The sequence below is a fragment of the Gadus chalcogrammus genome, chromosome 3 (assembly GCF_026213295.1).
Source record: "Gadus chalcogrammus isolate NIFS_2021 chromosome 3, NIFS_Gcha_1.0, whole genome shotgun sequence".
NCBI classification, from domain to species: domain Eukaryota; kingdom Metazoa; phylum Chordata; class Actinopteri; order Gadiformes; family Gadidae; genus Gadus; species Gadus chalcogrammus.
The window spans coordinates 13,237,483-13,251,862 of NC_079414.1; the positions used below are offsets into that span (position 1 = coordinate 13,237,483).

Genomic DNA, 14,380 nt, shown 5'->3' on the forward strand with positions numbered 1-14,380 from the left:
GGCCAGCTCGGAACAGGAGGAGGCCTTCACACTGTTCTCCATCAGCGGTAGGAGCACACACACAGGGGGACACACAGGGGGACACAGGGGGACACAAAGGGGGACACAGGGGGACACACAGGGGGACACACAGGGGGACACAGGGGGAGACACAAAGGGGGACACACAGGGGGACACACAGGGGGACGCACAGGGGGACACAGGGGGAGACACAGGGGGAACAGGGGGACACACAGGGGGAGACACAGGGGGACACTGGGGGACACAGGGGGACACTGGGGGACAGACAGGGTACGACACTGTTCTCTATCAGCTGTAAGCAGACACACAGGGACAGATAGGGGACAGGCAGACAGACAGACCAATGGACAGACAGGCAGACAGACAGACAGACAGACAGACAGACAGACAGACAGACAGACAGACAGACAGACAGACAGACAGACAGACAGACAGACAGACAGACAGACAGGTGGACAGGCATGCAGAGAAAGAAAAACATCAACCCACATGCATTATGCAGCATAATTCATTTTGATTAATGAGACAGAACTGCACTTACAAAGCCTGAACAAAATGAAGGTATTATTGTAGCAAAAGTCTTCAGCACCTGTAACTGCATATTTTGTATACATACACTAAAGTCATAAATATGTAAAAGTACATTTGATGTCGTAAATATTTTTTCTACCATTGTAAACACTAAATAGGGTCTACGAGTTCACAAATCTGGGCAGGTGCCTAAATCATATCCTGTGCATCACAACTTCAAAGAGTCATGCAATTGACACTTTTGCTACAATCATTGCAGTGCAGTTGGTCCAAAACACATTTGCACACCCGTGTTTCATAATCTGAGAACATGCCCAAATTTTGTGCATTCGTAAACCCAAATGTAAACTAACGCATCAGAAGTTACACATCTGTGAAAAATGTCCTCACAAATAAAATGATATAGAACGCTATGTTGATTCAGCATTTTAATGAGGGAGCACAAGTTCATCGTTACAACTGCTCGAATCTGCTCCTGCAAGTCTGTGTGAATGTGTTTTGCACCAACTGCGCTGCAATGATTGTAGCAAAAGTGTCTGTATGACTCTTTGAAGTTGTGATGCACAGCACAGGATAGGCTTTGTGCACCTGCAACACAGACTTGTGAACTCGTAGACCCTATTTAATGATCACAATATATTTACAAAAAATATGTATATATATATATATATATATATATATATATAAATATATAAAATATATATATATTTACAAATGTACTGTTGTACACATTTGTGACTTTAGTGTACGCATACAAAATCTGCAGTTACAGGTGTTAAAGACTTTTGCTACAATAATACCTTCATACAACAATTGCAAACACACACATTCACACTTACACACACTCTCACACACAAAGACGTGTGCATGGGGGGCTAGTTGTGGGGTCACTGGATTAAACAGAGTTAGTGAATGCTGACTATGCATGTTGGGATTAACTGCTGGAGACACGCTAAGACCCCCATCAACATAACAACAACAACGCCTTTACCACAGCTGCTTCGTGTATGGGAAACAATGTGTGTGTGTGTGTGTGTGTGTGTGTTTTCTGTCTGTCTGTCTGTCTATCTGTCTGTCTGTCTGTCTGTCTGTCTGTCTGTCTGTCTGTCTGTCTGTCTGTCTGTCTGTCTGTCTGTCTGTCTGTCTGTCTGTCTGTCTGTCTGTCTGCCTGCCTGTCTGTCTGTCTGTCTGTCTTTCTGTCTGTCTGTCTTTCTGTCTCTCTCTGTCTGTCTGTTGCCAGGTTACGAGCCTATGAAACATGAGTTCTCACTGGGCGGTGTGCTGGTGGGTGTCTCTGTGTTCTTGAATGTGTTCCAGAACGGACGGTTCCCCACGAGCTCTTCAGACCCCTGCTGACCGGCATGCTGGCCACTGGCGTGGTGCTGAGCCTGATTCTGGTGGTCCTGATCTACAAGTACTTACAGGTAACCAGTCAGTAGGAGGGGCCTGGACAGTATACACATGAACATACACACGGGCCTATACATGGAATACACTGGACCTCAGTGTCCATGCATATGCTTAGCGTACACTGGACTGTACTACATGCATACAGACAACATGCTTACAGCAGACAACATGCTTGCAGCAGAGGGCCGCTGTGATTGTGTACCATCGACATGTCTGGGAACCAGGTTTGCCGTTTTTGCCGTAGGAATTTGGAAGAACAAGGTGTGTTGATTAAGTACCAGTAGAATACTGTCTGTCTGTCTACGGCGGTACCGACGGAGCGTTGTCAGCGGCAGCCGTCTTTGTTGTGGTTCAAAATGCTTCACCGTACTGATCCCGCCTCATACTAGATGGACGGTTGTGATTGGTGGGGCTATCTCGTACCGGGCAGAAACCTTTTGGTTTGGGAGGGGAGACAGACCTTATCTGCAGAGTAAATGCGCTCCAGAGAATTGTCTGGTTCTCAGGCTAGGCCAAGAGAGGTGTAACACCACAACTTAACAAGGTTAATACAAAAAAATAAAAAAAACTGACAGGAAACAGCAAGCCACACATAAGCTCTTACAGTCCGCTGAATAAGTTAGGGTTAATAACGATGGCAAACCTCTTATGACGTCCCCTCGCCCCCCTGAGGCCTGAACCACCACCAGCATCACACACAGGGAATCCAATGGGGGTAAAAACTGCTTTACAGAGATATGGGAATGGTGGAGGCATACAGCAGGCTCTCTGCTGCAGGAGGCATAGGGGTCCACTGCCACACACACACACACACACACACACACACACACACACACACACACACACAAAAAATAACATGCCACAACAAGCACTTATGAGCAATGAGTGTTTGGCTGGGGCTGCAGTAGTCATTAACTAATGGCCGGCTGTGACTCCTATTTATTTACTTGTGTTGTTGCGTGCGATGAGGAGGCCAAGCTTTCCTTGCTAATGATCTCTCGCTGCGGGTCTCAGCCAGATTATCAGTGTCGTATCTGATGGAACGGGTTCTTTCCCTGCTCTGGGTGCGTGTGAGTGAGTGCAGACCATGCATACATTGTGACGATCGATTGCGTTATGTTTGTTAAGCGCTAGGTGAGCTGTGAGCCCCGGTCCTGGCCCCGGGGAAGCCAGAGCTTTTCCCAGGGTTTCACTGGGTCCTCCGCTGCTATGCTGGGGCTTTTCAACGGCCATCCATCTGGGATTGACGTTGAGGGGCTTATCTATGCTCTGCGGTGGACTGATGAGGGAGTCCAGTCAGACACGTCCTAATTGGATTCTGAAGGGGGGGGGGGGGGGGGGCGTTGACGCTGGTCCATACCACCTTCTGAATACGCACATTGAAGAAACTGAGGAAAGTGGAATAGGACAATAGGGTTAGGGACAACATTGTCATATGGTCTGGTACCATTATGGACAGGACAGTGACCATATAATTGAAGAGAATAAGAGCCATGGACAGACAGTGGGAGAGAGAAGGACCCATCTGTGGTGCCACACGGCCGGTCGCAAGAGACGTTCAAATACGGAGCCAACAGATCATTTATGACATTTGTTTTTCATGTCATTTCATTTTTACTTGGCTCTCTTATGTATAGAATGCGATTAAAGTTGCATGAATTGTTTTTTGTATGCAACTTAACACAGCTTGGAGTTTGAAACATTAGCAGCACAGGGTAATGTTTATTGATATTAATAAATTATCTCTTGTGCCTCATATATTATTGATATGGAAATATAAGTGAGCTGCCTATCTATTTTTTTATCTGCTTTCAATTCATAAAATGTAATGGTAACACTTAACGATAAGGGTACGTTAATGAAGCATTCATTAACATTAGTTAATTAGCCTTTTACTGACAAATACGTAACAGATGATATCATTATGGTGTTCATGTTTAATACTGTTGTCCATATTAACTAAGGTTATGGTGTTCACGTTAACTACGGTTTTCATTGATACATTATTTAAAAAGGTATGGGTTAGAGATAACCCTAACCCACTTGCCCTAACCTTACCAACTTGACAACACATTTGATTTCAAACATAGTATTACCGTATATTTTTATTTACGGTAATAGACAGAAACTTGAGTTGGTGTATTTTTATTTTTAGTCAAATATTACCTTTTTACTTTACTATTCCAATATAATGTTAAACCTGCTTTTAAACAGTGCCTAACTTTGAAATTCTCTCTCTGTGTCTCTCTGTCTCTCTGTGTCTCTCTCTGTCTCTATCTGTCTCTCTCTGTCTCTCTTTTTCTCTCTGTGTCGCTCTCTGAAATAGAAACCAAAGTTCCAAATCCAGTGGAAGGTGATAGACAGTATCCATGGAAACAACTACATTTACATTGATCCAACCCAGCTCCCGTACGACCCCAAGTGGGAGTTTCCTCGCCAGAAACTACGCTTTGGTATGCTTGTGTGTGTGCATGCATGTGCAAGTATTAGTGTGTGTGTGTGTGTGTGTGTGTGTGTGTGTGTGTGTGTGTGTGTGTGTGTGTGTGTGTGTGTGTGTGTGTGTGTGTGTGTGTGTGTGTGTGTGTGTGTGTGTTTGTGAGTTGTTTCTAAAGTTTCCGAATTAGAATTAGCTTCCCAAAGTACATTACAATTTTTACTTTGAATTTTAAATGGTGGTGTTTGTGTGTGTGTGTGTATGTGCATGTGTTTGTCTGTTTGTGTGTTTGTGTGTGTGCCAACCTGCAGGTAACACACTTGGATCAGGGGCCTTTGGGAAGGTTGTAATAGCCACAGCCTACGGACTCTGCTCTGCAGATACTGTCATGACTGTTGCTGTCAAGATGCTCAAACGTAAGTGTGTGCGCTTGTACTTGCCTATGTGTGATAGGGTACATGCAATACTGTTATACGGGGACACCGTCTGAATGATGGAACCCTGATGATGTCCTCTTAGCCAACGCCCACTCTACGGAGAAGGAGGCGCTGATGTCCGAGCTAAAGGTCCTCAGTTACCTTGGAAACCACGTCAACATCGTGAACCTGCTCGGAGCGTGCACTGTTGGAGGTGAGGGGAGCTGTGTTTGTGTGTGTGTGTGTGTGTGTGTGTGTGTGTGTGTGTGTGTGTGTGTGTGTGTGTGTGTGTGTGTGTGTGTGTGTGTGTGTGTGTGTGTGTGTGTGTGTGTGTGTGTGTGTGTGTGTTTGTGTGTGATTGTGTGTGTGTGTGTGTGTACGTGCGTTCGTGGTTGTGTGTGGTTGTGTATGCATCATGACCTCAGGCTTGTCTAATCAAAGCCAGTGGAAACCCACTTGAGGGCAAGGAAGTTCTGTTGATCCAAAGGCCATTTGCACAAGCCTGTAGAAATGGCAGGTCTTTCAGGTTCCATGAACGTTGGTGTACCCCAGGCCCATAAAGTGTCAGCCTTTGAGAAAAACATCTGATCTTCCACAAATATGGGCTTTATGGAGAGACGGGAGTCTTGTACCGACAACTCCATAGTTCTATTGATAAAACACGACAAGGGACAGACACTTTATTACTGTTTGTCTACAGAAGACAGTAGGATTGGAGATGGTAAAACCATATTTTATATCCCCTTATCCCCTCACTAGATCAAAATGTTGTGTTATAAAACTTTGTCCTCCATCTGCAGGCCCCACTCTGGTGATCACAGAGTACTGTTGCTATGGGGACCTCCTCAACTTCCTGCGCAGGAAAAAAGAGTTGTTCCTCAACACCCAGACCGGGGGCAACTACTACCGCAATGTGCACAAACAGAGAGAGCCGGCAAGGTGTGTGTGTGAGGGAGCTATTTGTGTGTCTGTGTGTGTGTGTGTGTGTGTGTGTGTGTGTGTGTGTGTGTGTGTGTGTGTGTGTGTGTGTGTGTGTGTGTGTGTGTGTGTGTGTGTGTGCCTGCATGTGCACATCAAGCATTACACCATTACTTTTTAACCAACTTATTAAATTATTGTTTGTGTGTGTGTGTGTGTGTGTGTGTGTGTGTGTGTGTGTGTGTGTGTGTGTGTGTGTGTGTGTGTGTGTGTGTGTGTGTGTGTGTGTGTGTGTGTGTGTGTGTGTGTGTGTGTGTGTGTGTGCGTGCGTGCGTGCGTGTTCACCTTTGCAGCAGAGAGGTCATTGGCAGTGACTACATGCCAATGCGTCCGTCTGAGAAAGAGAGGCCTTCGGAATCAGGTGGGAACCCATAAATATTCCGCAAGACACCCGGTCCTTACACATGGTTAAATATGGTTTTCCTAAAGCCGACTCTATTGATTATGTTAGTACTATTTGTGATGATAAATAATAAAACAAATCAGCCCAGCCTTGTCCAATACATTTATCCCACCTCCATCGTCACCTCCATTCACAAACAGAGACGGTGTGTTTGGCTGGCGAGTGACTCTTCTGAACAAGCACACATCGCGGCTCTCCTATGGTTTATTCATCGAAGCCAACTGAATAATGGAAACCTGGGGTCAGGGAGGACACAGAGCACAGGATTCAGGAAGCAGCAGAAGCAGTTCAACGTATTAACGGCAGAAAGCTGCCAGAAACAGGAAACTGAGGCCGCGACCGAGGGCCGGATACAGAGAGACAGTTACGGTCATTAATACTAGAACGAGAGAGAGAGAGAGAGAGAGAGAGAGAGAGAGAGAGAGAGAGAGAGAGAGAGAGAGAGAGAGAGAGAGAGAGAGAGGAGAGAGAGAGAGAGAGGAGAGAGAGAGAGAGAGAGAGAGAGAGAGAGAGAGGAGAGAGAGAGAGAGAGAGAGAGAGAGAGAGAGAGAGAGAGAGAGAGAGAGAGAGAGAGAGAGAGAGAGACCCCAGTTGGCGTTACTGAACGGGAGGAGACGGTGAAAACTATGTCCCTGGCGTCAAAGTAGCAGTCCAGTACAGCATACAGGGTATCACCCCCGCATTCCTACCTGTGAAGCATAAAGTACTATCCTATCTAACCTTGCATTACGCTGTAAAATTGCTGTTACCGTGCAATCTGAGTTTCAGAAAGTGAGCCTCTCAAAGCAATCCTGTGAGAGTTTGTCGGCGGTTTGAGCTCAGAGCTGAGTGCCTCAACCATAGGGATGTGCGCCTATAGACATTTATCCCCATCGGAGGACGTCGGCCCTGCCAGCCTAGCGCAGAGCGGTATTGACCGGTTCCCCTGTGCTCGCCGCCTGCAGGGAGAAGGAGATCCTCTAAGTGACACGCCTCTTCTCTCCATCCAGATGATATCGATGAGCTGTCCATCGACGCCCAGGATCTCCTCAGCTTCTCCTACCAGGTGGCCAAAGGAATGGAGTACATTACCTCCAAAAATGTAAGGCTTAATGCTTGTGTCTGTGTGTATGTGTGTGTGTGTGTGTGTGTGTGTGTGTGTGTGTGTGTGTGTGTGTGTGTGTGTGTGTGTGTGTGTGTGTGTGTGTGTGTGTGTCTGTACGTCTGTGTGTATATGTGGGTTTGTGTGTGCACATGTGCGTGTTAATTTCTGTGTGTGTGTGTGTGTCACATACATGCTTGTGTCCATGCATGTATGTGTGTGTGTGGGTGCATGCGTGTTTCGTTGTTTATGCTTGTGTACAGTATGTGTGTGTGTGTGTGTGTGCGTGTATTTGTGTGTGTTTTGCGTGCGCACATCTGTGTGTGTCCTTGCATGTCTGTGTGTACGTGTTTGTGTGTGTGATGCAGTGCGGTAGACGGGTCAGCACTAGAGCAAAGTGCTCCAGGCTGCCGTGTCAACACGCTTCCCTATGAACCCAGTGTATCCACCGAGACCTGGCCGCCCGCAACATTCTGCTGACCCGCGGCAGAGTGGCCAAGATCTGTGACTTCGGCCTGGCCCGGGACATCACCACCGACTCCAACTATGTGCTCAGAGGCAACGTGAGTCCGTCCCGTCCCCCCCGTCCATCCGTCCCCCCCGTCCCCCCGTCCCCCCCGTCCCCCGTCCCCCCCGTCCCCCCCCGTCCCCCCCGTCCCCGCCTGTAAGTGGGTCTTTCTGAATTAGTATTTACGTTAATGTCCAGAAAGCCTTTTATTGTATTATAGATATTTCCTTTTTCTTTCAGAACTCAGAACTGTGGTTATTGCATGGAAGTCTGTAATTATCAAGGGATTCAATTAATTTGCTAATGTTTTTTTTATTCCATAACCAATCTGTGCTAGAAGCCTCGTTCTCGTCGTAAAAGCCTTACATTTCTGCTATTGAGACTCTTTGCGGCCGGCAGAATTGACTTTGAAGGTTCTTCGATGACGAACGACTAGCATCACAGGGTGCCGTTGCACACTTCTGATTGAACGACTTACGTACGATTTAATGAGCAACAACTAAGAAAGAAGTGCTAATAAACTGTATTTTACCACAGCTTCCACAGCTGTGGAAGCCATTGGCAGTATGAAGAATTTAATTTTGAGGGTTCGAAAAATGACCCTAGCAGCACCGGTTGACACTCCTTCACCGATCCGTCTGCCGCTGAACCGGTAGTGGTCTGTAGTGGTCAACTACAGTGAGCCTTTGCTGCTCTGTCTGCAGGATCATTGATCCCCCTGTGTGACCACTACAGTGAGCCTAGCCCCTGCTGTCCACCGCTAGCTATCTTCTCATGTCGTCTGCTGGATCACTTACCCCCAGTGTGACCACTACAGTGAGCCTAGGTATTTCATGTCGTTTGCTGGATCACTAATCCCCCTGTGTGACCATTACATTGAGCCTAGCTATCTCATGCCGTCTGCTGGATCACTAATCCCCTGTGTGACCACTACAGTGAGCCTATCAATCTCATGTTGTCTGCTGGATCACTAATCCCCCGTGTGACCACTACTTCGAGCCTAGGTATCTCATGTTGTCTGTTGCATCACTAATCCCCCGTGTGACCACTACTCTGAGCCTAGGTATCTCATGTTGTCTGCTGGATCACTAATCCCCCTGTGTGTGTTCAGGCCCGACTGCCGGTCAAGTGGATGTCCCCAGAGAGCATCTTTGACTACGTCTACACCTACGAGAGCGACGTGTGGTCCTACGGCATCCTGCTCTGGGAGATCTTCTCACTGGGTGTGCATTCTCAGTATAATGACCGCGACCCGTTTGTGTTGTGAACACGGATGTCTTGTTATTTAAAAATATCCTTAGAAGGGTTATTGTCCCATGCCAAGGTCAAGTTATGGCGACGAGATATGGGGATTAAATCATGAGCACCTCTTCTAGTGCTCATTGCCCACTTTCACCTCAGCTTACAGGAGCTCAAACAGGCCATGAACGTTATTAACAACTAATGACATAATCAATGACGAGATAAACAGTAGCCAATTGGAAGGCTTTATTAATAAGGAAAAAAAAACTGAACCAAACCTTGCTATACCATTTCCACATGACAAATAGATCAACATAACAACACACATCCAACCAATTAACCAATTAACCAAGGAACTATCCACTAACCACAGGGAATCTAGATGACATATGGTCAGATCAATTGAAATTTTAACCACATAACTTTTTTACAAATAGCATTGTCATTGACGGCCTCAATTTAAAAAGGAAAAACGCAGATCCCACCTGCTAATAACAAATTTAACCTGGACCTTCATGTGTATCCATGTCACGACCACAGGTATACCTCTGAGCTCTATTGATAAATGACAAAAATGATGTTTTGTTTCCCAGGCAACAGTCCCTACCCTGGGATGCAGGTGGGCTCGGCGTTCTACAGAATGATCCAGGAGGGGCACAGGATGACCATGCCCGAGTTTGCACCCACCGAAATGTAAGTGTGCGTGTGTGCGTGTGTGTGTGTGTGTGTGTGAGTTAGTAAGTGAGTAAGTGACAGTGAGAGTCTGTGTGTGTGTGTGTGTGTGTGTGTGTGTGTGTGTGTGTGTGTGTGTGTGTGTGTGTGTGTGTGTGTGTGTGTGTGTGTGTGTGTTTGTGTTTGTGTAAACACCACAGAAACATGTTAATAGAAGTTTAAACAGTACTGTGTGTTTGACCTACTTCAATTAAATGAAAAAGTAGGTCTCAATTAAATTAGAAACAAAAAAGGCCGGAGTAGTAAAAAACAGTATAATTCTACCAGTAGGAATTCCGACTTCAGGGGCGTTCCAGTTAAAATATCAGACTTGAAACTCTGACTTAATAAATCCTATTTCCAAGTTCTAGCCGAACGTGGGATACATTAGAAGGATTAATGGACAGACAGGTAGATGGAAAGAGACAGAAAGTATGTGTAGATGTACACGTGGAAGTCATGTTAGAATCATCAAATTCAATTGAATCGGACATGCAGTCCGATGCTTGCATTCAAATGATTCAATTAAACCGGTGATGTTTGAGCTGTACTGGTTAGACAGAGAATCAGCCTTCGTGAGAGAAGTTTAGGGTCAAACCGTGACCCCAGGGCACTCTCTGCAGGTACGACATGATGCTGTCCTGCTGGAACGACGATCCCCTGAAGAGACCCTCCTTCCAGAAGCTGGTGGAGAGCACTGAGATGCTGCTCTCCGAAAACACCAAAAATGTAAGAGATTTCGGGATTACCGGGAATCTCTTAAAATCGGAATGGACCTTGGGATTTTTATATGGCTGTTCATTGAAGTTAAGCCTCATCAGGATAGGTGAGGCTTAACCCTTATTAATGGAACATTTTAATTCATGTTACATTGGTAGGTTTCTAAAACCTTCTTAGCCCCTGAGCCCGTGTTCACCTTACGACGATGCTTCCGTGATAAGGGTCTATTTGAGCTTGAGGCTGTGAATGCCATTTCCCATATTCCTGCAACTCACCCAGCATTTGACTCGGGGCTCCGGCCTGCTGGCACACACATCACAAGGTTAAATCTTATTTAAATGGAAAGCCTCTGTTGCTGTGTCCCCCTGCAGATCTACCTGCGGCTTAGCAACGCTGCTCTCTCCCACGGGCCCCAGAGGACCCCGTCGCGGCGGCTGAGCTCCGTGTGCAGCACCACTGCCTCCACCCAGCCCCTGCTGCTCAGCGCCACAGAGGTCTTCATGGACTAGCACGCACGCCAGAACACGCTGTTCAACGGACAACCCTCAAACTAACAGAATCCAACGGACACTTACCTCTAACAACCAGTTTCCCGTCTGTCACTCTTGATCGACCTGCATCAAGCTTCTTCTCTCTCTCTCTCTCTCTCTCTCTCTCGCTCTCGCTCCCTGTTTCTCCACATCTATCTCACTCTTTCCTTTTCTCGTACCTCATACATTTCCACCTCACAAGGCTGCAGTCTCTCAGCGCTCCGGCCCCTGTCTCTCTCCTCTTGAAGTTATTGATTCCTGCCGCGTTTATTTCAGGTATGCGTCTCTCATAAAGCTGACTCCTGCACCGACTCCATTACCGTCTGTCACAGGGTCCAGCTGCATCAATCAACTAGGACCCCGGTCCATTTTTAGCTTTGTCTTGTGCCTAGTGCTAAGAAGTTAGGATGCTTGGGCAGTAGCACTCCTCCGACCTGACCTTGGAGAGAGAAATGACCTCAGACCCTGAAGGAATGGAGTGACACAAAGTCAGGAGTGAACAGTTTATGTTTTTTGTATGTATTTTTGCATCCCTCTGCGTAAACAAGTGGTTTATTTTCTCTTGTTGTCGGTATTCCTTCGAGTACTTCTCTATCGGCCTTATAAAACCAAATGTACAGCACTGCCTCTTGATTTCTTTGTTGTGTTTTTTTTATTAGATATGTGTACAGAAGGTGTTGAGAATATGAATCATAGCATTAAGGCATGTTCTTAATGGCGATGTTGTTGTGCTCACTGTACGTTATCCCGCTGGAGGAGAAACCTAGTTTGTATTGGTCCGTTTATGTTTTGTAGAGCTCGCCATAGCTGTTAGCTCCACAAATGCTACCTGTGCTAGCTCAATGTCAAAAGGACGTACGATGCAGTGTAAATAAACATGCCTTTCAGGGGGAAATAGGACCGGTTGCATGAGACTTTGGTGTTTCTACAGAGCCCTCTTAGGGCAAGAGGTCTAGAGTGAATGTGAAAATAAGCGTTTCCAGTGAGATACACCAAGGTTTTGAGGTTTATCAAAGTTTTGATACGGTGTGTTGACTTGTAATAAAGATGATGTGATGGTCGAACGCAATGAGCATACTTATTTCCCCTACCGTCTAATTACACACAGCACAATTTATTTAATGTAAATATGATGTACAATGTACGGAAAAAAACAAGACAAATAGAATTGTTTCATGTATAATAATTTGCAGTTGGTTTTATTTTCAAAACGTCCAGTAGGGGGCAGTCTGGGGTTATAACGATAGCAAACATCTTGCTTCAAAATATACATTGTTACATTTTACTTTGGGGTGAATAAAGGAGCACAGTAGATGAGCAAAATATGGAGACTTACATACATACAGTACAGTATAGATAAGCAGATAGCACCATTTCACACTGAATACTGGTGCCGTGTGTAAAGAATACTAGCTGTACAGAACAATTAGGCGCAGGGGCCTTTATCACAGAGGTGTAGTAGCAGGACGCATTATGGACATCTTGCATACAGACCCACAGTTAACCAAACCTGATTCCGTCCTTTGTTATAAACCTCTGTATGAAGGGTCGACAGATGTTCCCGGTGTGAGGGGAGAGTTAGGGCTGGGATTTAACCGTACTTTCTTGGCATGCCGTTCAAAATATCCGAGCTCCCAAATTATTCGACGAAACACACTTTTAATGTTTTCTCCGAGCAGATATTAAAAGAGACTACACAACAGACCAATGTCTTGTCTTTACTGCCACCTAAAGGTTATAAACTACTATAGTTAAAATGATGCAGGTTCCTCCTGAACAGAACAAAAAAGGCTCATCTTACGTCGCAATGTGTCACAATTACATTTTTTTACACTGGATGTTTTAAAGACCAATTTCAACATATTTTATTGAATATATAAAAAACATGAACCATACAAACAAGTTTAAATCGAAAAACAGGACCTAACAAACTTGATTGATTTGGTCGTATCGTACATCTTTTTGACCGCACCATTTCATGGGAAACAGCACCTGTTCATCTGTTTTGTATTTTACAGTGCACCATAGTTCTTTGATTTGGACAGATCATAGACTGTACACTAACCCTAACCTTTAGATGGCGACAAGCAATCCAGTGTGTAGTTACAGAGCTGCAGCACTGGCACGTTTACAACCGTGAAGCCAACCAATTCGATTGACATTTTCCACAAAACCTTTACTTCCCGTCATGACACGCCCTTTCCCCAGAGGCTCTCTTCATTTCTCTCAGCAAGGGATCACATCCATTCGTCTTTGAGAGCACAAAAAGATACAACTAAACTAATACTACAGCTTTACATTCTTTGGACTTGGTTTCCGTGGCGCCATGTGGAACAACGTCTCACCAGCGGCCCCTCAGCGGGCTGGAGGGCCCCTATAGGACCTGAGCGACCCCCGGGGTGGTCCCGCATATTGCTGTCCGGCTCTCGTTGACCCCTCAAAGAAATCCACACTCCCCACTCACAGTTTACATCCTGAAGGATCTCTATTTACTTCGTAGTCTGATGTGATTCGTTTCTGTGTCTTTTACTATTATATAGGTCACCTGACTCGAAACCAGAAAAAAAAAAAAAAGAAATAAGAAATAAGTGCCTGTTTTCGTTGAACCTGTTTGTAGTGATGCTTTGCATTGCTTCGTTCACATCCATTCATCTGATGCCATTGCTAGGAAGCTAAAACTGGTTACAGTGACTCGTATACCCACACATGTGGCTACTCTCTCTCTCTCACACACACACACACACACACACACACACACACGCACACAAATACACACACACATTCGGGTGGAGCTATGCCACACCCAGGCTAGTCCGTCCTCCAACACTCTAACCCTAAGAGGAAGTTTCTTGAAAAAATTTGTATCTTTCTTTTTACTGCAACGCAAGAACTGATTGGCTATCGCTTGGGGTTGAGGGGAACCAACTGGCCCCTCAGTTCCCCATTTGAGAAGGAGAAAAATGCTTTCCTTTACATCCCAGTTGAAAAAAAACCAGACAGCCTTTACCTAACCCAGGGCAGGGGCTCGTACAAAGCGACGGCCCCATGTCACACACCTCCAGTTGAAACAATGCCATTAGCTGCAGCCTCAATATAAAGTCGTCTCCTTCAATGGGAATCTTTGGGTCAACATCTTTCTTTTCCTCCCAATGAGAACGTCGCCGCGACGCCATCGGCGGGCCTACTACACCCCTCCCCCCCTTCCCCAACGAGTGGCGAGAGCAAGTAGACTAAAAGGACACCAAGCAACACAAACACCGACGAACGCTCAAAGACACATTCACGCCGACCCACGCACACCAAAAGTCACTCCCACGTTTTTAGCCCTCCTTCTCCCACCGTTTAACGTTTTCCTGCTCCGATCCAAGGCCCCTCCGTTTTGATATGGCTTACAA

General features: G+C 45.9%; 1 protein-coding gene across 1 annotated transcript in view; it reads left to right on the top strand.

Moving 5' to 3' along the window:
- kitb (KIT proto-oncogene, receptor tyrosine kinase b) overlaps nt 1-12,202 on the top strand; it is a 21,394-nt gene extending 9,192 nt beyond the window's left edge. The window contains exons 9-21 of the mRNA XM_056586075.1: nt 1-47; nt 1,870-1,976; nt 4,289-4,415; nt 4,708-4,812; nt 4,916-5,026; nt 5,613-5,751; nt 6,084-6,151; nt 7,183-7,274; nt 7,715-7,837; nt 8,894-9,005; nt 9,618-9,717; nt 10,359-10,464; nt 10,827-12,202. The exon at nt 1-47 is cut by the window's left edge and continues 141 nt beyond it. Coding sequence (XP_056442050.1) covers nt 1-47; nt 1,870-1,976; nt 4,289-4,415; nt 4,708-4,812; nt 4,916-5,026; nt 5,613-5,751; nt 6,084-6,151; nt 7,183-7,274; nt 7,715-7,837; nt 8,894-9,005; nt 9,618-9,717; nt 10,359-10,464; nt 10,827-10,964 — 1,375 coding nt within the window. The 3' untranslated portion in view covers nt 10,965-12,202. The remainder of the gene's footprint in view (nt 48-1,869; nt 1,977-4,288; nt 4,416-4,707; nt 4,813-4,915; nt 5,027-5,612; nt 5,752-6,083; nt 6,152-7,182; nt 7,275-7,714; nt 7,838-8,893; nt 9,006-9,617; nt 9,718-10,358; nt 10,465-10,826) is intronic.
- Nucleotides 12,203-14,380: the final 2,178 nt, after the last annotated feature.